This window comes from Carettochelys insculpta, chromosome 1 (genome assembly GCF_033958435.1).
Source record: "Carettochelys insculpta isolate YL-2023 chromosome 1, ASM3395843v1, whole genome shotgun sequence".
NCBI lineage: Eukaryota > Metazoa > Chordata > Testudines > Carettochelyidae > Carettochelys > Carettochelys insculpta.
This window is the reverse complement of record NC_134137.1, coordinates 193,474,275-193,500,649: the sequence shown is the minus strand read 5'-3', so window position 1 is coordinate 193,500,649 and position 26,375 is coordinate 193,474,275. Positions and strand designations below refer to the sequence as shown.

The 26,375-nt window shown below is 41.2% G+C and overlaps 1 protein-coding gene across 1 annotated transcript in view; it reads right to left on the bottom strand.

Annotated features, from left to right (window-relative positions):
* SAMSN1 (SAM domain, SH3 domain and nuclear localization signals 1) overlaps window positions 1-24,609 on the bottom strand; it is a 43,635-nt gene extending 19,026 nt beyond the window's left edge. Inside the window, exons 1-3 of the mRNA XM_074983467.1 lie at window positions 24,488-24,609; window positions 1,102-1,173; window positions 314-469 (exon numbers count right to left, since the gene is read on the bottom strand). Of these exons, the coding sequence (XP_074839568.1) occupies window positions 314-469; window positions 1,102-1,173; window positions 24,488-24,544 (285 nt within the window). The 5' untranslated portion in view covers window positions 24,545-24,609. The remainder of the gene's footprint in view (window positions 1-313; window positions 470-1,101; window positions 1,174-24,487) is intronic.
* Window positions 24,610-26,375: the final 1,766 nt, after the last annotated feature.

Sequence of the window (26,375 nt, the reverse complement as noted above, 5' to 3'; positions counted from 1 at the left end):
ATTCTCCCTGGTCCTTGCACAGATATACAGTAAGCAGGGACTGTTTAGGAAGCTTTTCCCCCAGTTGCCTAGCTGTATGCATGGACAGATTCACACACACTTTTGATTGTTGGCAAAGCAAAATCTTCCCTTTCCCACTGGTATTAAACTTTTACCCCTGTGCAGGGCCAGAGCTGGGTGAAATTGTGTGTGTTAACATGCATGCATGGGTAAATGTGTACGTTTGGGAGAATATATGCACATAGGGGAGAAACGACTACCACATTTCTAATATAACATCATACAAATCAAAAGAGTTTTGAACTATATTTACCATTTCTTCAGAGAGTGCCTTGATGTACTTTTTACCCATCTTCTTCTTCATGGTTAGAGAAATGGCTCTCATCTTCTTTCCCAGGCTTCCTCCATTACCTGCCATTTTATTTTGTCCTGGATCTCCAATGTCACTTACAGTCTCCACCTCGCATATCTAATTTGAAATAAAAAAAGAACACAAAACAATTATGACTCATGAAAATAAAATCTGATGGAGTGGAATGAGAGATTGCAGAGAAATATTTTCAATTCGGATATAGTGAATGCAAGTTATTATTAGTCGTTCTTCTAGCTTTAGAAACATCTAGGGGATTAATGTACATAACAGGCTTGCACTTTACTGAAGTACTCACAAGTGGGAGATAGAAAATGCTGTTCAGACTGATGCTCACCTTATTTATGGGCTTTAATCCAAATGAGAGGGCTGGGAATTTACCTAACACACTTGAAGACAGAAAGCCGCTCTCCAGATTACTAGCATAAGGCCACTTACGTGGGTGCGTCCCTCTGGAGTGTAGGCTGTTCTGAATTCTTACTGCCCTGTCTTTTTTTTTTAAAACAGAAATGGCCCTGTCCTTTACACTACGCAAATATCAAGGGTTTATTGTGCAAGCCTTACTCTTGTTGCTCAGCACTGTCACGCAAGTAGTTCCCATTGATTTCAACAGGACCATGCACATGAGCAAGTGCTCATCAATGCCTGTTTTACACAACTGAACCCTAGTGTTTTCCACAACAGTCACAAGGAGAGGGAGTAACAGAAGTAGATTCTTGCAACATACAAACCTCAACTGAATCATCTGCTTTTGATACCGAATGGTGCCTAAAACGGTCAAAGCTTCCAAAACTGCTTGTGCGCTAGAAGACAAAATAAACAAAAAAAGAATTGAACTCATTGACAATAGTCTTTTCGATTAAGACAAATATAAATTTTACCTGATGTTAAAACTTCATTGTCCACAAATGGAAGCTAGCATGAGCTTTTCAAACAGAGCCAGACACGGCTCCAGATGTGTCTATAGGAAGAAAGTGTGTGTGTATACCTGGAGACAAAGCAATCGGAATCAAACACACTGTTAACACTTAATAGGTGGAATTCAGTTATGGGTATGATTTTATGAGCTCACCAGTATCACAGCTGTAATTTATGCTCACTTCAGTGAGTTCTCTTCACTCACACTGGGATATGGGAGGACAAATTCAGGCCATCTACATTTAGTATTAAACAACGGTGGTGCTTTGGAGGATGCCAGTTCTATAATGGTAGCTATTCAATTAACTTTATACAGTTTATCCTTTCTACTGGGAGCCACAGCTGAAGACTGTTTAAGACTCTGTAATTTGGGCTAGATTCAGTTCCCACTGGACACAATGAGCAGTCTCTCATGGACTTCAGTGGGAGTTGCATTAGCCCTCAAGAGAGCATTCTGAATAAAGACATTGAAGCTTATTTCTGTGCAGGAACATTATGAAACGAAGGAAAACAATGTAATCGTTAAGCACCTTATTTTTCAAAAACGGCCTTTAATTTAGGTGCTCAATTTTTTCAACACACACAGACACATTTTGCACCTGTGCCAGAGCTCTGCTCAGTGCAAAGATGGGGTAATGCAAGGGAACTAGTTGGAGCTCCCTAAACCTTGGCATTGCAGCAGCCAAGGGGGATCGTGTAAGTCAGTATTTCTTAAACTTTTTGAGACCACGGAACACCAAACAATGATGTTTTTATACAGAACTATGGAAATTTTCTGAAAAAATTGTCAGACCAAAAAAAAAAAAAACCCAAAACACAAACAAACAAACAAACAAAACCAAAACAGCAATGCATACAGTAGACACTCAAGTTACATGAGGGTTCCATTCTGTGCGCTCTCGCGTTACCCAGATTTTGCATAAGTTGGGGTCTGGCTTTTTCCCCAGTGGAACACATGTTCTGCAGCCAGGTAAGCAGCAGAAAGGTAAGTCCTGGGATGGGGGGCAGTTGGGGAGGGCTAAGCCCAGCAGTGGGTTGGGGCTGTGGGAGGCAGGCAGGGGGGTTTAAGCCTGGGGTGGGTTAGGGCTGCAGGGGGGGTGAGGGCTAGAGTTGAAGCAGAGCCCTGCTTGGGTGGTGAGCTGGGCCACGGGGGTTTGAACCAGGGCCACATGCAGGGGGGTTGAACCAGAGCCATATGCAGGGGATTTAACTGGGGCCATGAGTGGCAATTTAAACCAGTGCAGGAGGATAGAACTGGAGCTGTGCATGAGGTGTTTAAACAAAGTGTGTGGGGGTTCCACAGGAGCCACAAGTGGGTGGTGAGCCAGCCGGGGGAGTGAACTAGGTCTGGGGAGGTTGAGCCAGAGTCATGCCTGAGGGGTAGATCTAGAGCCAGAGGCGGGGGGTGGAGGGTGAGCAGGAGCTATGCACAGGTGGTGAGCACAGGTGCGGTGGGGGGGCGGGGGGTGCTGAACTGGGGCTGTGCAGAGCCAGGAGAGTTGAGCCAGGGCTGGGGGGGTGGGAAGGGAGGATCGAGTTAAGTGCAACTGGAAATCACGCATTTCCAGGGTTTACTGCAGGAATCTTCCGGTAGCCGCGTAAGGGTGGGGTCACTTATTCTGGGCTCGCCTACTCTGAGCCTAACTGTACAGCAAAACCAAAATGAAGTAATTTAATCAGGCACCACAGCAATGAAGAAATAATATTAAATCTGATTTTAATAACAGAAAATATATACCACCAGTGTATTTTTCTAAATGCTCACTGCATACCTGTGAGTTGTTCACTGAACACACTGTTCCACAGAATATACCTTTAAGGCTACGTCTACACGTGAAGCCAACATCGAAATAGCTTATTTCGATGTAGCAACATCGAAATAGGCTATTTTGATGAATAACGTCTACACGTCCTCCAGGGCTGGCAACGTCGACGTTCAACTTCGACGTTGCGCGGCACCACATCGAAATAGGCGCTGCGAGGGTACGTCTACACGCCAAAGTAGCACACATCGAAATAAGGGTGCCAGGCACAGCTGCAGACAGGGTCACAGGGCGGACTCAACAGCAAGCCGCTCCCTTAAAGGGCCCCTCCCAGACACAGTTGCACTAAACAACACAAGATACACAGAGCCGACAACTGGTTGCAGACCCTGTGCCTGCAGCATGGATCCCCAGCTGCAGCAGCAGCAGCCAGAAGCCCTGGGCTAAGGGCTGCTGCCCACGGTGACCATAGAGCCCTGCAGGGGCTGGAGAGAGAGCATCTCTCAACCCCCCAGCTGATGGCCGCCATGGAGGACCCAGCAATTTCGATGTCGCGGGACGCAGATCGTCTACACGGTCCCTACTTCGACGTTGAACGTCGAAGTAGGGCGCTATTCCGATCCCCTCATGAGGTTAGGGACTTCGACGTCTCGCCGCCTAACGTCGAAGTTAATTTCGAAATAGCGCCCGACGCGTGTAGCCGCGACGGGCGCTATTTCGAAGTTAGTGCCGCTACTTCGAAGTAGCGTGCACGTGTAGACACAGCTTAAGAAACACAGTGGTAAGTTGTACCATTGGCACAATGATGAAGCACTGGCATATGAGAGCTCTGCTCTCCCTCAAGCATGTCCTTTGTCACTACCACATGTATTCTCTGCTGAGGTGAGGCTGACATGGAGTTAGCATAGAACACTATGTTGGCTTTGCAGCAGCAGGGAGTTCTCTCCCACAAGAGAATTAGTTTTTGTCTGTTTTCAGTCAGAATCCTTCCACTTTACATTGCTCAAAAGTGGCCAAAGTGAATTGAGCACACAGGATAACCCACTCTAGTAACTGTCTAATGTTTATCATCCAAAAATTGAAGCACCATTTGAGAAACTGAGCTCAATAAGCCAACTTCCAGAGTTTCTAGTATCTAGTTTCTAACAGTATCTTATAAGAGATCAAAACAAAAAAGCAGTCAAGTAGCACTTTAAAGACTAATAAAATAATTTATTAGGTGATGAGCTTTCATGGGACAGATCCACTTCTTCAGGCCATACTGGGTCTGTCCCACAAAAGCTCACCTAATCAATTATTTTGTTAAAGTGCTACTTGACTGCTTTTTTGTTTTGATAGTATATAGACTAGCTCGGCTCCCTCTCTGCTGTTATAAGAGATCAATTTAGGTTTCTCATGGTTATTGAAAACTAAGTCAAGAGATGCTCCCTTCTAATTTCTATTCTTACATGTATATAAAAATGACTTGTAATACACTCCCAAGATTATTGCTTGTTTCATTTTTTTAAAACATTGTGTGCCATTCTCAGTACATATCTGGATATCCAAAACCTTTTACTTGAATAATTTGGAGGGAAAGGGCACTAAACTTAATAGTAAATATCATACCGCATGAATATTATACATGCTCCACCTCCAGATCTAAAACTTCTGGGTTAAAGAATTGCCCATGTTTATTTGTCCATGCATCGCTCTCTGTGATTTCAGCCTGCCTAATGAACTGTGTGTTCCTTCTTTTTCTTTCTGCCTGGTGATGCCAACAGTTCTTCTTCCCTTTCATCTGCCTCTGATATTTAAAATGTCTGTCACACTTACCTCCCTTTAACCATACATAACAGGTACTCTGACCTTCTCTATACAGCTCCTTTAACCTTAAGGTAACTTTACATAAGGCTTTAACAGGTATGTCATCTTAGGCCTTGTCCACCAGCCTACTGATGTCTCCAACGCTTCCTCAAAAAATATACCTCTGACTATATTGCAGGTTCAAGGAGGAAGCGTCAGAACTGATTGAGGTTTCAATGGACGATCCACTGCGTGATGTACAAGTGAAAAGAAGGACAACTAAGTCAGATACCCTGTTTTCAATATTTAAAGCTACCAAAAACTTCCTGTGCCACCATAGGCACATTCTTTCAGGTAAAATATTGGTATAACTCAGCTTACATGACATTAATAGAAAAACAATTTACAATAGGAGCAGAACTATCTTATCATGAAGCACATGTGAAAATACCATCCTTATGCTCTTCATGCCATAGTGCTTGATTTGTAAAATGGGTAAAATGCTTCCAGGAGGATAAATTCATGTGTGTGTCAGGTACTCATATACCACAGTTGTGGTGCCTTACAAGAAACAGACAGACAAACTAAACCTAGCTGCATTATGTTCTTAATACATAAATGGTAAAGATATATCTGGCTACCACTCATGTTCTTTCATGAAGTGTTTGTAAAAGCAGACTGAGAGGAACTCTACAGAGGTAATTTCCCTTCTCTGGATATCCATATCTGCCCATCAGCTACACTGAATGGCCATAATCACTCTGACTGATCACACTAATTTACAATGGATAGTTACTTCTTTCTTTTGTGTAATTTCTTACGTATATACCCGCCTTTGTATTTCCACACCACTTCATCTGATGAATCAATCTGATGAAGTGGGTTTTACCCACAGAAGCTTATGCCCTAATAAATCTGTTCATCTCTAAATTGCTACAGGACACCTTGCTCTTCTTAAAAGCAGGGCATCTTAAGCTCTTACAGCATTCAACTCCGTTGGAGTGGAGATCTGAGTAACAATTTAATCTTAGGTAATTTTCTGAGTGATGATAGAGAACTGTACCTTTTTCTACCCATAATTACCAGGCTGAAATTTACTGCTCTGTATGTGTGTACTCTCCTTTTTATAGTTAGTCCTCTAAGAGTCTCATCAGGAAAACTGTCATACTCCTAGGTGTTGTACAGGGTGACAAGTTGACATTCTGCCTCAGCAACTGTGATCTTACGGATGGTGCTCATCAAAATGATACCAGCTACCTGGTGTACATATATACCTCCCCTGGGTATTTCCTTCTAGGAAGGACCTCATCTTATTCTGGCCATGCTCATAAATCACAGGGTCACTATCCATTTTAGCTCCCTTATGTGTCTCACACACTCACTTTTAAACTAAAAATAGTTGATGAGAGGAGGGGAGGCAGGTGACAGTGGAAACCATGCAAAAATAGCAAGTCTTAAAAATCTCATTCTTTTTCCGAAGAAAAGGATTATCATCTTTTACACCATTCAGATTAAAAACTCCATGATATGCCAATCTTTGCTTCCCCACACACCTGCGCGCCACTTTGGAGCTGGTCAGAAAACAATGCATTTTGGTGGAAGTTTTAAAAAAAAAAAAAAGAATTTTTGTTTCCACGATGAGAATGTTTCAGTGAAAAGTCTGCAGCCAGAGTGACCTTTACCAGTAATGTGAAGCTTGTCTTTCGCTGATCATCAATTTGTAATAGGGTTCTAGCCACTAGAAGGCATTCCATAGCATATAGTTGTTGGGTCTTCTATCATGACATCGTCGTGTTTTTTATTCATTTCATTTTGCTTTTTTTGGCATGAGCTTGGTTTACAAAATTAGTACATGAAATATATTTTAATATATTCATTAACTCAAATACTGACTCAGTCATGAATATTATGTTTTATTTGTGGTGTATCTTAATTGCTTGTAATCCATCAGAGAAATCTGTTAGAGAAAACTACTAAGAATTGCTTAAAGGACAATTTAGCCCAGGCAGTTTAATTTTATCTAATACTCCCAGGTATAACTTCTATATTTACTAGATCAACACTACTCTGACTTATGACAAGGGGTTAGCTCAATAGCATGATATAAAACACAGCCCCAAGGATTATGGGTCTATTAGACAGGATTAACACCTTTCACTGACTTGTCAGCCTTGCCAAATATACCCCTCAGCAGAGAGGGAGGGATGGAAAGAGGGAGGTTGAGATTCACAATAATATTGGGAAATATATAAAATATTCTTATGCAGTGATCTCTAAACACACAATGACCTTTCTGTAGCATTCCATCATTTCAAGCTGCCTACTAGGAATAACTGTATATTAAAGTGCTGATGTGCTTCAGATAGTTTAAAAAAAGAGGAAAGGGGTTTATTGTTGCTGTTACTCATAAACAACTTGAGCACAGGGAAATCAGTTATTCTTTTAGAGCCTTGAAACAACCTTATATCCTATTTGGACAGACGCCCTGGGCTATTTTGTAGTATATTTCAGTGTTGCTTCAGATCTATTAAATATTAATAGGAGTTACAGGATGATTTCCACCATTCCAGATAATGGTTTTGTTGCACAAAAGAGCACTAAATACGGCTGCTTCAGCAATTCTCCCAAGCTAACTTTTTCCATTAAGTAATCAATAGCTACCACCTTTTAAAATGTATTCAACCCCATTATACTGATAAAGAAAAGCAGATTTAGGAGCCATGGTCTAGGAGGGAAACAAGGCTATTACTTTTGGTATTGTCAGTCATGACATTAGTGTCAGGGAACACCTATTTTGTAAAGGCACAGTCATCTGCAGGCCTCACTTCTAGGTTAAGGGACTCTCCTAAAACAGCTGCAGATCTACTAGATGAAAATATGTCATTGATGTTTGGTACCAATATCTTATAAAACTAAGTGATTTCTCTGGCTGCATGGGTGCATTAAGTGAAGGTGATTTTGCACAATGAAATGTAACGCAGGCAGACAAAAAAACACCCACATTTTTCAGTAAAAGTACTTTCCCTGTGTCTTTTGCTTAGATGCAGTAAAGGAACATTGCTAGCCTGAAGTCCATTCATGCTTTAGTAACCAATAACGTATGTGAAAAAAGCAAACCTATGAAATTGTTTATAATGACTCTTCTATATTCATCTGCTTCCTTCCTTCCCAGAAATGTGAGATTCCTTAAATAACCCTTTCAAAAAAGGTGAAAATACACTTTTTAAAACCAAAATTGTACTTGCCTGTGAGCTCGACTTAATGTCACTCCAAAGCTCTCCTATGTGCCACAAGCGGCAATGATTGCCTTGTTAAATATTCATTATGGGCGAAATTTGGGCCAGTCATATCTCCAACAGACATTGCTGATTTCTACCTGCTGAGGAGCAGCCCTGAGTGTAGAATGCCAGTACAACCACCATGCATCACTGAAGTCTAATTCAATATAGTGTTTAAGTAGGAGTTACGTGGTGCAGAGGCTTCATGCTGGCTCACTGCATAGAGGTAAATGTCACCCTGTTTGAAATTACTCCTCTCATTTTCTGCATTAGTTTTTGCTTGTCACCTGTCTACAGTTTATATTGTATAGCTACAAATTGCTCAAGGTATCTGTTGCAGGTCTTCGATAGGTTGTTTGTAATTCAGATAATGGGGCCAGATCCACAGCTGGTGGAAATCAGCATGAGTAGTGATTTCAAGCAAGCAACACTGATTTATACCAGCTGACAATGTGGCTCAGTATTTTCCTTCTGTTCTTTTTCTTTTCATCCCCCCCACCCCCACCCCGACCCCACTAAGGATTGTTCCTTTGTAATGTGTTTCTAGACTGTCCCTGCTCTTTCCTCCCTGCAGGGAGAGAAGCCACATGAACGTCCAAGAAGACAGAATAGATCTGCTTGATCAATGGCCAGGTAAGTAGCACTGGGCAAAGTTCACCTACAGAGAGTGGAGGGTGAATACATCCAATCTATTATACTTCTAGTACTTTCAGAACAAGCGAGCCAGTGACAGTCACTATGGAGCTGAAACAGAAAGCCATCAAAGTAGAGATGACTATTAGCCAGCCCATCTTAATTCTTTAATATATCAAAGGAAATGGTCTTTTAGTGGTCCTGAAAGCAAGATACCATATTTTAAGTTTAGTGCTGATCTGTATGAAGAAGTTTCTCACACCTGTATAAAGCATAAGAATCTGAATACCTGAATCAGAAACAATCAGAAGTGTAATGGAGAGGTAAAGGAGGAGACATCAGGCCCACCATACTTCAGGGACTTACCTCATTTACACATTAATTACCTATATAAATATCTGACTATTAATAAAACTATTAATATAATTTTCAAGTCCATTTAAAAAAAAAACAACAACAACAAAATCTCACCAGACAAAGCACCAAAATGATCCAGCTTGTTCTTGCTACCTCAAGGTGGGGCAAGCTCCTGAAATGGCATTTTTAACTAGGTTAAAATTACTCTATAAGATCTGTCAGTGTGCCCTGGCTGTCAAAAATTACATAGGGTGACAGGCTGAGGGGAAGAAAGACAAATAGGTTCTTCATCAGAAATGTCACTGAAACATCAAAGCAAACACTAATGATGGAAAAATCACTGGAAAATAAACAACAGTATAAAGTAGCCTGTTAATTACATTAAACACATCTACATCTTAGCAAACATCACTCTTTAAAGCAAATGTTAGACAAACTGGTGTAACAGCTGCTCATCTAACACCCACAAAACCCTCTAGAGCCTTCACGAAAGTGTGCAGTGAAACATAGCACCTGGATGCCTTGTTGTCACAGTTTCCGTTAAAAAGTTAATTTTTCAGCAGGCTAGAGTCTGTGACAGTGATACTCAGGCCTCACAACAAAATGAGTGGCCAAGTATTCTAACACAGCAAATTACAAAAGAGTGATAATATAGTAAGAGCATCCTGATGTGTTGATAACTTAGCTTGTTTACTAAATAAACTGCACTGTTATAATCTAATGGGTTGCAAAGAGCCACAGGGGACAAAGAACCGCTTGTGGCTCCTGTGCCTCAGCCTGAGTATCGCTAATCTGTGACTTTGGCCCTGCAGCTACCGCATGCAGGTGAACAGCTCCATTTACGCAACTGAGCTTCTAGACTTCAGCAGGGGCATAAGACCTTGGAGGACTGGGGCTCTTCTCTTTACCTTTGTTGCATGCTGAATACCAAGCACATGGGAAAGACTAAACTATTAGAAAATTTCACGTTGCAAACAATGCTTTAAATAAGTTGTAATAACATATCGGTGAGGCCAGAATACACTTGTTATAGAAACATTTACCTCAGAAGTAGCATGGCATTTTAACCATGAGTTACTAATATGGGGGAGGGCAGAAGGCAGCTTCTTTTGTCTTTTCTTCTAAAGAAGGTACACATAGATCCTTCAGAGTTTAACAGCACCTACAAGCAGATTTTGAAAAGTACTTCACACCACACAGCTCCCACCAAAAACAACATGCACGAACAGCTGCATTGCACACTTGGCAATTGGTTGACATGGTGCATACACCCACATGTGTTTGTAATAACTATGGAATTCAGACAAATATCTCTCTGCTCTTTCATTAAAAGCTATTTTGAATCACACACAAGCCCATAGAAAGGAAGAGACATGAGAGGAAGGTTGTGGGGGCAAACTCACAGGAGCTATGAAACAGACATTTAAGGTCTTGCTGTGATAGGCACATCTCCCTCACTATCACCTCTTTTCATCCTTCATATAGATGTGTGCAAAAACATCTAGGGACAGGTCCTGGCCTCATTCCTCTCCAAATTGTCTCCTGAAGTCAAGGAGTATGTTATCTGAATACTGACTAGTTAAACACTCAGTAAGAACATTAGAATTGGGCTCATATTCTTGAAGGAATTGGTGCCTACACAGCTTTGAGGATCTGGGGACTTAGGGATCTAACTCGCTTTAGGAATTAGCAGCCACTGCAACTTAGGCACCTGAATACGTTTCAGGAGCTGACTTGTTCCCTAATCCTTAAATATGAACTTCCTTGTTTTCCTGAGTCCCCCCAGAACCAGAGCAATTCAAATATCCCCATATATTAATGGAGCCAGGTGGTCTGATTTTTAAACCTTCCCTAAACTTATCTATTTAGTGGGATCTCTTTTTATAAATGTTTTATGTAAAACGTACCTACGCTTTGGTCCTGTCAAGTTCAATACAACTTCTTAGGTTAGTAAAATTGCGCACACACTTGAGTGTTTTTAGAACTAAGACCCTGGAGAACAGAGGCCTCAAACACCTATACAACTGTACAGGACAGGAAAGGGTGAATAAATTGTGCCTCAGAATCATGCCATGTATGTGACATTTCTTGATGCTTTCAAGAGAATTGGAGGGTCAGAGCAACTTATTCCCCCCTCTTTACACCCTAATTCCCCCTTTTGTAGGTCATACATACATGCACCAATTGGCTTAAATCTTCTCTCAGTGCAGCTAGTAGTAAAACTCCATTGCCTTTACTGAGAACTCAGTCAGGGCTTTATGTCCCTTGCTCTCAAAACAGCTCAATGGTGAAAGAAACCATATGAAAAATGTTCCATCAGCTGAAGTTTCCAGTGGGCTTTGATATGAAATAAGAACACCGAGTCACCACTGTTAGACACTACTGTCCTCCAAGCTTGCTCAGTTTCAGAAGGAATTTTAGAAGTGAAAGAACGTTAGAACCCGTCAGCCAGGTTTTACTGCAGACATATCCTTGACCACAGGTAATGACCAACACTAAGCTAATTCTAAGAAAGTTTTTTTTAAAAAAGGAAGAGTTTTTATTACTTTTAAATGAGTGTCTGAAGCATCATTTTGGTTCATCTGATTAATGTTCACAGCAAACTCAGCCACTGTAGTTGTAATGTTTCTGCAAGCTTCCCTACAGCAAAGCTTAGCCATTAATTCAGTGGCATATGTCAGCTCAGCAGAGCAAGGTCACTCTTCTCCTTCAAGGGGAACGTTTTTAGAAATAATAAAACTGACAAAGTTCTTTTTTGCATGCTTTATGTCACCTCAGGTTGAGTGCTGCAGTTAATATCTTAGAGCTTATAAACATTCCCATCTCAGACAGCCTCTAACTCCACCAGATTTTTGGGACCTAAACTTTTTTCTTTCTTTCTTTTTTTTTTTTGAAGTTAGGTAGTGACAGTTTTACGTGGGGGCAAATACACAATATGTGATCCTAAATGAGTAAAGAATAAATAAATCTTTTCTTAGGATCTTTGGAGGAGAAATTTTGGAAGCCCCTGATGTTGATGATGATCTTGCAGTTTGCATTGTTCAGACTGGTGCTTGAAAAGAAAAATGTAGGATTAAGGGCTTTGTCTGTTTGAATCCAGGTATCTTTCAACCCTGGAGTACAAGGCGAGGACATTTATTTCAGTTATTACTGGATCCCTATTTCTAGTTCACTGCTAACTGTTACAGCAGATTGTAAGCTTGTAGGAGAATACCAAGTTAATTGATTTCTTGATAGTATTGTTTTAAAACTGGTGCATTAATGAAGACTTGTTAACAATCTGTTATGACAAATAATTGTGATTAGAACCTGTTTAATTGGGACACAAAAAGTAGCTGTAAAGCAAAATTAAATAACAGACTTCAGAAGCTGATGATGAAGGGCCCAATCCCAAAAAGAATGTTGCACAGTCAGATTTCAGGGCTTAGAGGGAGCTCTTTTAAAGATCAGAGCCTAAAACAACTGAAGGATAAGATTTAGTGAAATATAGCCAATCAACAAGCTAAATTTCTCCTTTGAGTACATCCATTCAAACCTACTGAGTACAATTTTATTAATAAATCTTTAGCAACATTAGCGGAAACTACTTTTATGGGTGAGAGGGCACGAGGTGGACCAAAATTTATTAACAGACACTGTTCATGTTAGTTATTGCAAATCTATATGGTTAACAACTTTCATTATTTTATCTATGAAAACAATGAAACAAACCAAAAAAAAGAAAAAAAAAAAGATGACACTTTGCTACTGGTGGCTAATGTTTGACTACCGTACAGTGAAGACCAGATGAAGGCATCTTTCTTTTCATCACACCTGAGCAGTGTGGTCCGAGGTTTTGTGTCTGTGCATAATGTCTTCCACACCCCAACGTTACCTTACTGCCTGGACCCAGGGAACACAACTCTAACTTTCATGTCTCAGAGGAGTAGCCGTGTTAGTTGGTAGCTTCACAAACAACAAGCAGGCCTGTGGCACCTTAGAAATTAACATATTTATGAGGTTGTGAGCTGTCATGGGTAAACCCACTTCTTTTTCTGTTCCATTTTCATCTGAAGAAATGGGTTTTTCCCACAAAAGCTCATGATCTCATAAATTTGCTAGTCTCTAAAGAGCCACAGGATACCTTATTATCCATGTTTCATGGTAATGTCACAGAGGTCACCGGTATACTAATTGTATGAGGTACATGTATGCATGTGATAACATGCTTTGGATTTTGAAGGCTGATAACTGAGATCAAGAGTTCATACCGCATGTTAGGCTTTGGATCATTAAGTAGGTTCCAAAAGAAAATCCAGCTAATAGCATCCTAATAGTTTAGCTCTGCCTAGGAACACTTCTTGGCAGGAAAGAAGCAATAGATTTGGTTCTGTGAAGCTTGTATAAACTAAGTTCTACAGCTGCAGTCTCATGAGGAAGTCTAGTCTAATTAAATTAGTTACACCATCCTAATTTTTCCATTAGTTTTTATGCAACAAACACACATTTACACACAGGAGCTCTTTTGGGTAATGTGCAGAGCAAAAGGTGTGGGTCTAGTAACTGCACTCCCCATCCCCCTGTTCATTCTCACACCTGTGCTACAGACATTCATAGGGGTCTTGTAACCCCTGAACTGATGATCCTGTCAGTGCTACTTGGGGAATTTGGCGAGTAATGTGAGGGCAAAATCTGATTTTTTTTTTTTTTTTTGGTAAGTGAAAATGAGCAGAACAGCTACATACCCACATGCTGGCAAATCTGCAGAAAAACAAAACCCCCTCTGAGAAACTCTCACATTGAACAGACAGTGCCATCGTCCCCTAAAGCATGCATTAGTGCAGCACTCAGGTATTTGCTTGGAAAGACCCCTGTGCATGCTTGACGTGCTCTGGCTGGGTGTAGAGGGACACTGATTTACTAACCAATCATTTGCTCAGCTGCATTGCTGCTTTTTCTCCTCATTCGCATCAGCTGACTGCACAAGCCTTCTATGACTTTCATATGCTGCATCCACAGTCCTCCAATTCTGTACACAGGCAATCAGGCCATGTGACCAGCAGTAATTTTCATACCAACAAAGTAATTACAGAGATGAGAGCTCAAAGAACATGCCTCACTGGCAACATCAGCAAAGCCCAGCCTTGTGCTCATGATTAATCCTTCTTCATGTTTTCTCTACTTCAGATTAGCCACCAACAGAGGCGCTGACAGCCATGGTAGGCCTGGGGGGCAAGGTGTGTGTGGGGGGGCCAGCTCCACAGTCATGGAAGGAGTGGAGCCTCAGGGAGAATGGGTGGAACCAAGGCACAGCACTGGGCCCACACACAGCCCCCAGCCGGCACGTGGAGCGATTCTCCCGTGGCATTTGAAAGGGGTCCAGAGCTCTTGGCTGTCGTCACTGCTATTGCAGCAGTGGCTGAGAGCTTGAGGCCTCTTGGCAATGCCAGGCCCCTATGCACATCCCCCTTTACTCCCTTCCTGTTGGCAAGCTTGGTCACCAGCTTACACTGGTTCTGAATCACTGTTCAGATTTCTGTTAATTGTACTTCCTTTTTGGATTGTGACACTCCTTTTTGCATTACACTTCATGTCCCAGAGCCAGCCAGCAACACTGTTTTGCATAATGAAACAGCTCAGCAGAGTAGGTGCAATTCAGGAGTGAGAAAGCCTAACACACACTTTCCACAGGTGCAGCTGACTACATATGGTGCAGCACAGCAGGTAGTTGACCCAGCAAGTTCCTTCAGCTCTCCTAGCCACCATGTCATCTCAGCTTCACACATTTACTTTTTTGTTGTGCTGTTGCTAAGCGAAGTTGATTTCTCCATCACACTGCCGCTCAATAACCAGCCGTGACAAATCTCTGTCTCACATATAATGAGAAGGGAACAGTCTCTGGTTCGTCGTTTTGTCTAAGTTTAACCCTGACTGTTCTGTTGGGTGGCACTCCTCCAATAAACTTTCAGCTTCAGAAAAGCAAAAGAAGTCCTTAAAAAAAAGTCAGCATAATATTCCATGCTCTGAGACTGTTGCATCCTACCATTGAGCAATCCAAAGCATAAATCCTGAAACACAGTTTAAACGAGATCAGCAAGATCTAACAGAAGGACTTACTGATTCCTTCAGCACCAGAATAGTGGCCAGACCGTCCAGCCATCTCATAGGACTATAAATGAGACCAGCAGCACAGTGTGGAGTGGGCTTACATTGTTGTTCTCATGAAGATGAGAATGCAACTCAGAAATGAACGGAAAGGAAAGAGGGTGGATTCTTGGCCTCTCCATAAAGATGGCATGATACTGTGAGGCATCAGGAGGCCCCTCCATATTTCATCTTCAGTGGAGAGTGAGGACTGGTGGCCTGTCTGTGCCATGTTGGGTGTGGCATGTGTTCATCTGTGCCCACGCGTGCGCGCACACACACAACAGTGGAGGTTCACTGCTACAGGACAGGAGCAACCTCTAACTCAACACCCCAGCCTAAAGAATTCTCCCACGTGATTAGTAAGAGGACAGTAACTAATCTGTTTTAAAAAATATTTTGTTTCAGCTGAAACGTAAATGATGTGTGACAGCTAGGGTGCTGTCCTTCTCATAGTTAAATTATATTGGATTCACCTCACTCACCCTTCCTCTTTCTTGCCATTCATGGAAGAAACCAAGGAAAAATGCAGAGAGAACAAAAGCCCCAGAATTGGCACTGTGGGGTGTGTGATGTATAATAATATAAGCCGCTGAGGCAGCAGCACTGGTGACAACAGGAGCTTTAAATCTCCAGCACTTTTGCTAGACTCTGAACTTTAGTGATCCATCTCAGGAGGAATAATAATAATAATAATAATGCTTGCAGAAGGGAAGAGGAGATGATAAAAGAGAAAAAGGTAAAAGAAATAGGAAATATGCCAGCTTGCCCTTCTGAGAGCCAATCTGGCATCTGCTGAGAAACCTTCAAACTCTCATAAACAACCCCAGCCATATTTTTCTATAAGCTTCTTTCATTTTTGCAGTATTGACTGTTCAAAGACATTTTGCTCTGTTGTTGATGCAACTATGAGAATGTACCTCAGCCCATCTACATCTTGGGCCACAGCATAAGTGCCACTGTTGCCAGTTTGATAAAAACAGCAGTTCTGTTCCTAGTACCCAAAGCAGCCCCACAGTCCCTTCCTCCTTTTCCTCTCACAGGCTTTCAAAAAGAGATGATAATGTGGTCAAACCTAGGGGCAGTTGTTAAATAACCCATTAGGAATGGCCAGTCCCCAGCACCCCCTTTGCCCCAGGCCCTACCCCTCCTGGTCCCACTCATCCTCTGGAGAGCAGAACAAATATAACCCCTCAGCTAGTGGCCTTCTGTGTACCCCCAGCCCCAGTGCACTGGTGGGGCATTATGGACGGAGAATCCCCCAGCAGTAGGTGGGCAGGTGTCTTGGCCAGAGTACCCCCGGATCCAGCATGACGGCTGAGCAGTGTGTCTGGAGAACCCCCAGCCCCAGTTCACTTCCAGCCATGAAGTGTTGGATGGAAAACACAGACCCAGTGCTGGACAGATGGGCAGCATAGTCCCAGGCCATGGGCACACAGCCCCAGCTTGCCTGCCCCAGTCCCTTGGCTGCAGAAGACCAGGAAGGGATTTGATAGCAGAAAGGAGGGACTTTGGGAATTAAGAGTGGGCAGAGCCATGCCAGGCAGTTTGGGGCATCATAGGCTTCCCTGCCTAAGTTATCTGCCACCCATGATCGGAACCATTTGACTTGCTACCACTGGTATCACCTATCATGCCAGTCCAGTCTGTCACAGTCTCAGGAGTGGTTTTACACCACTTGAGTCAAATATCTAGAAAGTGGTTGAATGCTGTTAGTCGTATGGAGACTCTCTCCTCAGTCCATGGGGATTCAGACCCCAAAATGAAGTCTCTTCCTGGACTCACTTCTAGCTAGCAAATACAAACAATATCTTATGTGCTAGCAAGCTGTGCACGGCTGCATGTGGATTAATGCAGTTATTACGCTACTTATTGCATGCCCGTTTCTCTCCTTGACTTGAAGAAGGCAGATCTAAACACAGAGAGACAATGTACAGCATAGTATGAAACATTTCTAGCAGCTCATAATGCCAAGTCAGTACATACAATAATGGATGGTGTCTTTGCCTTATATATTCGTCCTACTCCATGCTTGGTTAAACTTGGCTATTAGTTACTTCAGGTCTGATGATAAGTATCAGGGGGGTAGCAGAGTTAGTTTGTATCCACAAAACCAACAAGAAGTCCTGTGGTACCTTATAGACTAACAGCTATTTTGGAGTATAAACTTTTGTGGGCAATGACCCACTTCGTCAGATACATGTCATTGTGACATGCATCTGACAAAGCAGGTCTTTGCCCATGAAAACTTATACTCCAGAAAAATCTGTTAGTCTATAAAGTACCCCAGGACTTCTTGTTGGTTTTTCAGGTCTGATGGTAACTGAACTATGAATATTCTGACAGATCACTAAAAGAGAGTGGTCATATACAAAGAGCTGTAAGCCACATCCTCTGCTTCTCCAACACAGGCAACCCTTTTCCAAGAAAGTACTTGACAAGTATCAAATACCTTATTCACATTTGTTTTAAAGGTATATGATGTTAACCGAAAATACAGAACTGCACTTAGCCAAATCCTCTACATGATTAATTGTAGGAAAAAACAGGTATGGCCAGATCTTTAGCCAGTACAAATCCATTAACGTCAGTAAAAATATCTCTTTTACATCAGCTGAGGATCTGCCTTCCTGGGGTTAGAAGTGTGTGATGGAGTTTTCAAATATGGTCCCCCTCAGAGCATCCAGGCATGTGACATGAACATTCAATACACTTGGGTGGTGGCCACACTTGGACAAAATTTTGAAAGGGCCATGCTAAGGGCCAAATCGGAGAATACTAATGAGGTGCTGAAATGAATAGCTGAATTAGCTATTCAAAAGTGCCATGCTTCAACCGTGCATGGCTCATCTATGTGGGGCCCTTTTTGAAAGGACCCTGCAAACGTCGAAATCTCCTTATTCCTGTCAGTTTGCGGGGCCTTTTAGAAAAGGGCCTCGTGTAGACGAGCCATGTGCAGTTAAAACGTGGCACTTTTGAAATGCTGCGGTCGGCAGCATGCTAATGAGGCACTGAATATTCATTTGAGCACCTCATTAGTATTCTCCAATTTGGCCATTAGCATGGCCCTTTCGAAATTTTGGCCAAGAGTGGCCACAGCCCTAAGGTCTGACTAGAGCATCCCCATGGGAATACTGCACATCATAGGGTTTTATTATCTCATCCGAGGAGCACAGTAACCCCCGGAGTCTTACCCCATGAGGAGAGAATAATGCCTCAGAGTTTCAAAAGCCTGTCTTGCTCCTGGACAATCATAATTGAAAAATGTTTTCAAAATATTCCTTTCATTAAGGCAAAAAAAACAAAAAACAACCATGGTTCCCTCTAACCTTGTTCTAGATTTTATAGAGCCCAACTGAAACATGAAATATCACCTGCAATTATTTGCACTTGCATTTATACGTAGGTTACGTTAAGTATGCTTTTTTACATAAGCCCCTTTTGATAAGGGCTACAGGTATTTCCACTATAAGCCAAATCCTTAAAATTACATCCCAGATGTCTTCTCTTTCAGGTTACTTTACAGAGCTCAAATGTATTTTGACAAAAGTACTTTCCACAAGAGGCAACTCGGTAAAGACCTTTAATGACAGAATTGTGTGTTCCTTCTGCCTATGAGCATAAATTTGCATAGCAGGTAGTATGGCAAAAACAGTTTATCATCAGTTCATCACCCTTCATCACTGTTAGAAAAAAAATACAAATGGAAATGAACACCGCTTCAAACATATCTGTGAAAATTAGCATCCATGACATGAGCAGGGGGTAATTTATACACTTGAATTTTTAGAAAAAACACACAGACAAACTTGCTATTTTCACAACTGATCAGACTATACCTTTGAACCATCATTAAAGAGCTGAGCTTCTACTACTCAAGGATGAACCCTGGTTAATACTCTTCAACTCTGAACAATCTCTATACTGCAGGCCTTGGTCTACCCAAGTTCTAATCACAACTTGAATTATTCTGGGTAGTAAGGCTTATTGTACCTTTATTTTGTATTTTCTTTTTTCTCATCAGTATTCCCCTTACAGCATGCTGCTCAAACCCCCACAGGAGAAAAAGTGGCCCCGGGAAGCTTGCTTAACATCTGCCCACTCTGCATGCATGAGCCTGCAAACACTTATGCAAATTAATATTTTGACTTCTGTGGGACTAGTCATGTGAATAATGAGCCAGCTCCTGTGAGCAAACTGATTTATATGAGTGTTTTCAGGAGCACTCTACCTCAAGAACGCACACAAAAGGTAAAATCCTGCTTCCACTGAAACCTCTGCCATTGACTTAGGGCCAGGATTTCAACAAAAGTGTATAAGGAGGGAAACTATCGGTGTGATACAGTGATAGAGTACAATAGCTTTACAGTGAAATAATTTAGTTCTGATCAGATTTCCTTGTTATTTCATATATGCCTTTGAGTTTCATAGTACTAGTATATCCTTCAAACAATCTCACAGGGACATTATAAAGCATTTGAATAAACGTTGAGATAAACAGGAAAAACGTATTCTACATTATTCTTCCTTCTTTCTCATACTTTGGATAGGTGGAGGTTCACGTGCCATGTCGATGAAGTATGTTTGAAAACAGAATGAAACATCTGTCATCCAAAATAAATACATAAGACAAAATTTGTATCAACCAAGTCCAAAGGAAAGGGCATTAGGTAAGGTTAGGCTGGAGTGGAAACAAGAGGAATCCCTTCCTTCTCTATCTGTAAAATATTTAGAGGCAGAAATAAGGAAGATGGACTAGTTATGATTCACAGTTCTGTAAACTTTACAAGCAATCTTATAATACATTGTACTCACTATCAGCCCCTTGTGCTATCATGTACACATGGGCAAAGCACGTTCAGAGTGGATGTAAAACACTGTCTGATAACACTACAACTGTTTTATGGTTATGTTGCACCAGGCACTTGGCATTGGAGCGTCAGGTCCTGTAGAACATGCTGATGAAATTACCCTTCCTTCCCCTGGATCAGGATAGCAAACACAGCTGAAATCTGACCAGTTGCATGGCCGCTTTGCTAGGTCTGGCAGAGAGTGGGTGTGGCAGTATCAAAATGATAATTCTAAAGGTCTGAAAAATCATGTCAGCTGGTGTTTAGGAAGATTATAGCAGAGTTTAAAGAAAGTGATCAAAATTGCCCTGAGGCCAGTTAGAAAGCCTTCCGTTGACTTCAGGGTTCAGGCTCTAAACAAATTCCTTTGTAATACCATGCGCGTGCTCCCTGCCCAAGGGCAGGCAGAGGGTTTATTGGTGGGAAAATTTACATAAACCTGTAACCTGTCACCAAAACACATATTCTAAATAGCAGCCACTCACCTCCCTACTAGCTGCCCTAAAAATAAGTAGCTGAAACTTTTGTGGAGAGGAGATAGCTGTCTCTGCTAGTCTGTGAAGTTGACTTTTAGAGAGATCAGTTTGACCACAGAGATCAGAGCTCTCAGAGCTAAATGCAAACTACATTTTTCTGGGCCTCAACTGCCCACAACCTGACATTTTACAACAACACAAAATAAACAAAGTCTAGACCCCACTGACTAGAATGGCGAGGGAGTAGTGAGAGATAGATGCACTTATAATTATTGGAGGTTCTCAGATACCATGGAGATAGGAAACCATGAAAATATCTAAATAGAAAGAAATGAGTTAATTGTGGGCATGAAAAAATATACAATGAACCTTGCAATTTTAGGGTCTTGCCACATTTTATTATGTATTCTGCAGTATTTTGAAATTTTCTAAGCTTTGAGTTTTTAAAGAAGAAAATTTTGAAATTTCTGGGCCAAGTCTTCAGCTGATACATAATGGTGTAGCTCCAGGGAAGTAAATGCAGCCATATGGATGTGCATTAGCTGAGGCTCTGTCTCTTCCTCTTACCCCTCTAGCTAGACACCACCAACAGAAGGTAACCTGATATTCTATTGCCCTGTTAACCAGACTTTGAGAAAACTGTCACAGAATACAGAAGAGGGATAAGAAGTTTTCCTTCAGCTTTCAAAGAAAACTTTCACTTTGGGGATGAAACCAGACATGGAAAGTTTTGGCTCAAATCATGACTGTGCCTTCACATTATATAGAATATATAAACTGTGTGTATTATATGCATGCATGCATACATGTACAGGTACACGTACACAGACATTGCTTGCTATTTCCTGTAGGAGAGTAAATAGCGTTGTTGCATCCCTTCTTTGTAGCACAGAGAATAGCAACACTCATTGTTCTCAGATGGTAATATCACCATTTTAATGGTGAACACTTAGCCGTACACACATCATCGCATACAATTCACTAGAAGTTGGGAGCCAGCTGCCAAAGAGCCTCTATGGAACATAGGGGCAGCTTACGGTCTAAAGGCAGCTTTCCGACATCATCTTGACAGGATTTCCCTTGCCAACCTAAGTCTAAACCACAGAGTAGATATTTTTCATGGATATCAGATGCATGATATATTCATATTAACATAAAGATCTGAAAATGGAATCATTATGGAAATGTTGTAAATTACTCTGCAAAAGAAAATATAAAAATGACTGGATGCAATATGCATGAACGGATGTTGACTGGGTAAAGCATGGTGACCAGGAAGCTATCTAGAGAAATCCATTATGAAATTTTGTAAATTTCTTAATAAGCTATTGACCTGCATCCTGTACATTTCTCAACCACTAAGTAAATTAGGTAACTATCTTGTTCAGAGAAAACAAGTTACAAAGTGTGCGATGACAAACAATAGTTTAGATTTACTATGTTCTTTCTCCATTCTTAATACTACGATTCTTAGACACTCAGCACAATGAGCCCATTGAGAGAGAGTCACATAGCCAGGCCTAATTCTCTGCTTTGTTGTTGGTTGTTTAATCACTATCCCAAGTGAGTATATGGTGGGTAAAATACATCTAAATTAAGAGTGGCAATGTGATGAGGAAAGTATACAGACTGACTTGCACAGAATAAGCAAGCTGTTTTTACACTTAAATTCCAGCACTACATACTGTCGCAGAAGAAGTGATATGTACATAAAGTACAACTATACTAGGTACTAATTAGCTTCTGATATATGTGTGAATGCAAAATTCATTTGATTTGGAGAATAAAATTAAATTAAAGCTCTGGTTCTTTATTCTCATTACAGTGGTTTAAAGCTACAATTCCTCTTTTGCTTTTGCACACTGTTAGTTTATTTGTAAAGAATCACAGGAGTTCATGGAACTCTTTAGCAGGTCCATCTGAAACAGAGATCATGGAAATGTCCTTTTAATTTATTATTATATTTATATGGATTGCTAGGAGCCACTCTTCAGCAGTCACCCACCAACACATTTTAATTTGGGCCCAAGTCTGCCGTCTTTAGCCATGTGAAATCCATGAGTAGTCCCAGTGAAATCAACAAGACTATTTGGTCAGAAAGTCTATGTTTAAATGGTGAGTGCTCTTTCAGGATACAAATGTATCCCAAAATAGCAACGCTGTGGCTTTTTCCCGTGCTCGAAATAACACTGCTGTTCCGAGTGTGGTATTCCAGTTCTGGTACCCCTTGATGTATGAGGGGTAATGGAACTTTTGGAATAGCCACTTATTTCAAACTTTGGTGCCATTTGGATGGCACCAAAGTTCAGAATAAGGAAATTTGTAATAATTTACGCAATTTCTGTAGCACAACTTGCCTACATTATTTTGAAAACAACTTGCTGTGTCAACATAGCCAAAGGTACACTGGGCAGGAATAAAATTGGTAGTGTTTGGTCCTTAATAAAGATATCTGAGAAGAAAATCAAAACCATTAACTAGTGAGGAGGAAATGATTCTCTTAGGCTCATTTTCTTATTTTTTGTCATGTGTCATTTATTTAAAACTACGTATTTTTTTTATTTTAATGCACTGCCTAAAAGTGCATCACAACACTTTAACTGCATAAAACATATAACTATAAAACCAAAAGGCGAATCAAGAAGAGCTTGATTCAGATCTCATTGAAATCTGTGGAAAGACTTCCATTTACTTCAATGGTCCTTAAATCAAACCATAGCACTAGGGGTGTCTCACAGAAAGACTAAGATTGGTTAAAACAGAAAATGCTTCTGATAAGCAAGTATCTTCAATGACCTTTTAGAACTGACAAGTTAAAAGTTGAGGCATATCCCCATGTCATGAGAAGTTAGTTCAACCAGCATCCCCCTAAGAGTAGTGAGATGTGGGCCAGAGTTCACAATGGGGTGACCAGATGTCTTGATTTTATAGGAACAGTCCTGATATTTGTCTATATTGGTGCCTATTACCACCCCTACACCACTGGGATTTTTTGTACTTTCTGTCTCTTGCTGTTTCACACTTATATTTTCATACCCTGGCTCTCAGGACCCTCTGTTAAAATTCTGGCACAACCAAACTGAAGAAAAGTGTGGCTGTTTTGGATTCTGTTTCATGTTTAATATCTGCTGGTGATAACTTATCTAAGGAGCTCAAGAAAGTGTTTCTGAAAGCATTTTATCTTTTGCTTTGAGAAGGATCACAGTGCACTCAGCGTCAGGAACTGAAGCTCATTTCCTAGGTCAGGACACTCCGGTGCATCCTATAAGTTCCTTTGCTCTCCCTCCTCCAACTGCTGATTGCAGAAGCTGAACAATGCTGCAAACTATCAATTGACTCAGCATATTTTTTCAGGCTGAAAATACAAACATTTTCAGCAAAGGGCAGCTGACTAAGCTTGTTTGCCAAGCTCTGTCTCCTTCTTTACTGTTATGAAATAGCAACTGTATTTGGGGGAAAAAATAACATACTCCATTCTCTGTCCTCCTGCTTCATTCCTAGTTCATCACAGCCTGAAGAAGGGAACTTTAAGTGGAAACTAGTGTCAAAACAGCAGCAGTACATCAGTCAGCAAATACTAGCAGGACTCTTCTGAGCAGACACCTCCGAATTTTGCTCTGTCCCTTTATAGTGTGCATGGTTGCTTCATAGGGAAGAATCTGTAAACTGAAGCCACTAAACTGAATGTATGCAAACTGAGCCAGGAGATTATAGTAAGGAAGCACAGGACAGTGAATTAGGAGCTCCTAAGATACTGTTATGTATTATTTAACATCAGATTTTGCTGTTCAACATTTTCATAGATGACACAAAGCCTGTCCCATCAAACATGATTTTTTTAAAGTGAATGACTGATGCTCCACCCTAATAAGCAACAAAAATACCTTTGCAAACTGTTAAGTATCCCTTTTATTATTACAGAACAATCTCTTACCTTTGGCTTTTGGCATTTCTCCTTCTCTGACGCATTGGAAGGTTTTCTCTTTAACATTTTAAAATTCAGATTTATCCAGATTTGTATAATTAGTCTGGCTTTAACCAAACTCGCTGCAACAGTGCAGGCTATATAGAGTGTTCCTCAGCAGAATAGTACTTCCTTATTCTACTGAGGATGTGACTTCACTCATTTGTAGGCGGAGGAGGGTGAAGTACTCAGTTGTGGGAAGCAGGAGAGAGGAAAAAGAGGGGGGCAAGAGAGCCATCAACCATCTAATCAGTGTCAACCAAAGGAAGGAGTAAAGGGCTGGCAACCAGGAACTCCTGAGCTCTCTTCCAGCCACTACCACCATTAAGGCTTCATAATAATGCAGGTATCCTAGCTGTCCCAGAATTCCCACTAGCTCTTTGGGCATAGCCACTTGAATCACGCCTGTTCAACCAGACCCAGCACAGAGTGGGAGTTACTGCTAAGCTGAAGTGACACTTTTCCCCAATGGGTTTGAAGAGCAATATGAAGGGTGCCCCAGCTGTTCCCCAACTCCCTCTTCTCCTCTTGAACATGTGGAATTGGCCTCCATCTCAGAGGCTGCAGAGAGAAAAGAGGCAGTGACTTGGAAGGATTGGAGGGAAGGAAGTGGAAGGAAAATCACTCTGGCTACCGTTGTCTTTTGCATGGGGAAATGTCTCAATCTTTCCTCATGCCGTTTGGGCTTCCAAAGGCAGTGCTTTCAAGTCCCTTGTTCAGAAGCACCATCACAGGTACTAGGAGGAAAGGAAGAGGTGGGACACACAAAACTGACAATACACTAAAAGAAAAAAATAAGTTCAACAGAGAAGGATGTGGAGCGTGTGACCAATGTCCCCTTTTAAGCCCTTTAAAAAGAGCTAAGATGGCAAGAGAGATGTAGGCTATCCAAAGCAATATCTCATTTTATGTTTTCTTTTTCACATAATTTGCGAAAGAGTTTAGGGCAGCAGAAATCCCATGGCTCCAGTTTCTTGACAACTGTGAATCACTGCCCAATAAAAACCTGAAACCGTGCAAAATTTTGCTGACTTCACTCTGAAAGCTGTAAAACAAACCACGAGTTTTGAGCAAAAACCCCTCTCTTTTGGCCACACATACCAGTAACAGGGTCTCAACATGAAGCTTTTGCTATACATAGATAAGCATGGATTTTCTGAAACTTAATTGTAGAGCTGGTCAAAAAGGTGAATAGAATTTTTGTTAAAATTTAAGCAGTTAAATTTTTAATGATAATATTTGTCAAAATTACAAATTTTGAAAATTTCAATCACCCTGATATAACTGTTTGGTTAGGTTTTGTTTTAACAAGCTGGAGATAGACAGTTATATTTGGGAATAAAAACTCACTAATCTTGTGAATCTGTAAGCAATGCAACAAGAAGTCCTTTGGCACCTTATAGATTAACAGATACTGACCTGCTTCATCAGATGAATGACAGTGTGTGTGGCGGGAGGGAGGAGGTTCAGAGGAGCATTTAAAGAGGGGGTCCCAGTAAAAGGGAGGTCCAGAGCTGACAAGATCTATTCAGTCAGGGTGGAAATGGCCCACTATCAGTAGTACACATCAAGAGAGGAAAAAAAAAACAGATCAGTCAGGGGGGATGTGGCCCATTGTCAGATTCTAATGTAGAGGTGTGAACTTCCAGAGGAGAGAAACTGCTTTTGTAAGAGGCCAGCCACTCCCAGTCTTTGTTTAGTCCTTGGTTGATGGAGTCAAATTTGCAAATGAATTGCGGCTCAGAGATTTCTCTCTCCATTTTAACTTTTGAAATTTTTTTGTATTAGGACTGATACTTTTAAATCTGTAACTGAGTGTCCAGGGAGACTGAAGTGTTCTCCTACAGGTTTAAGTATG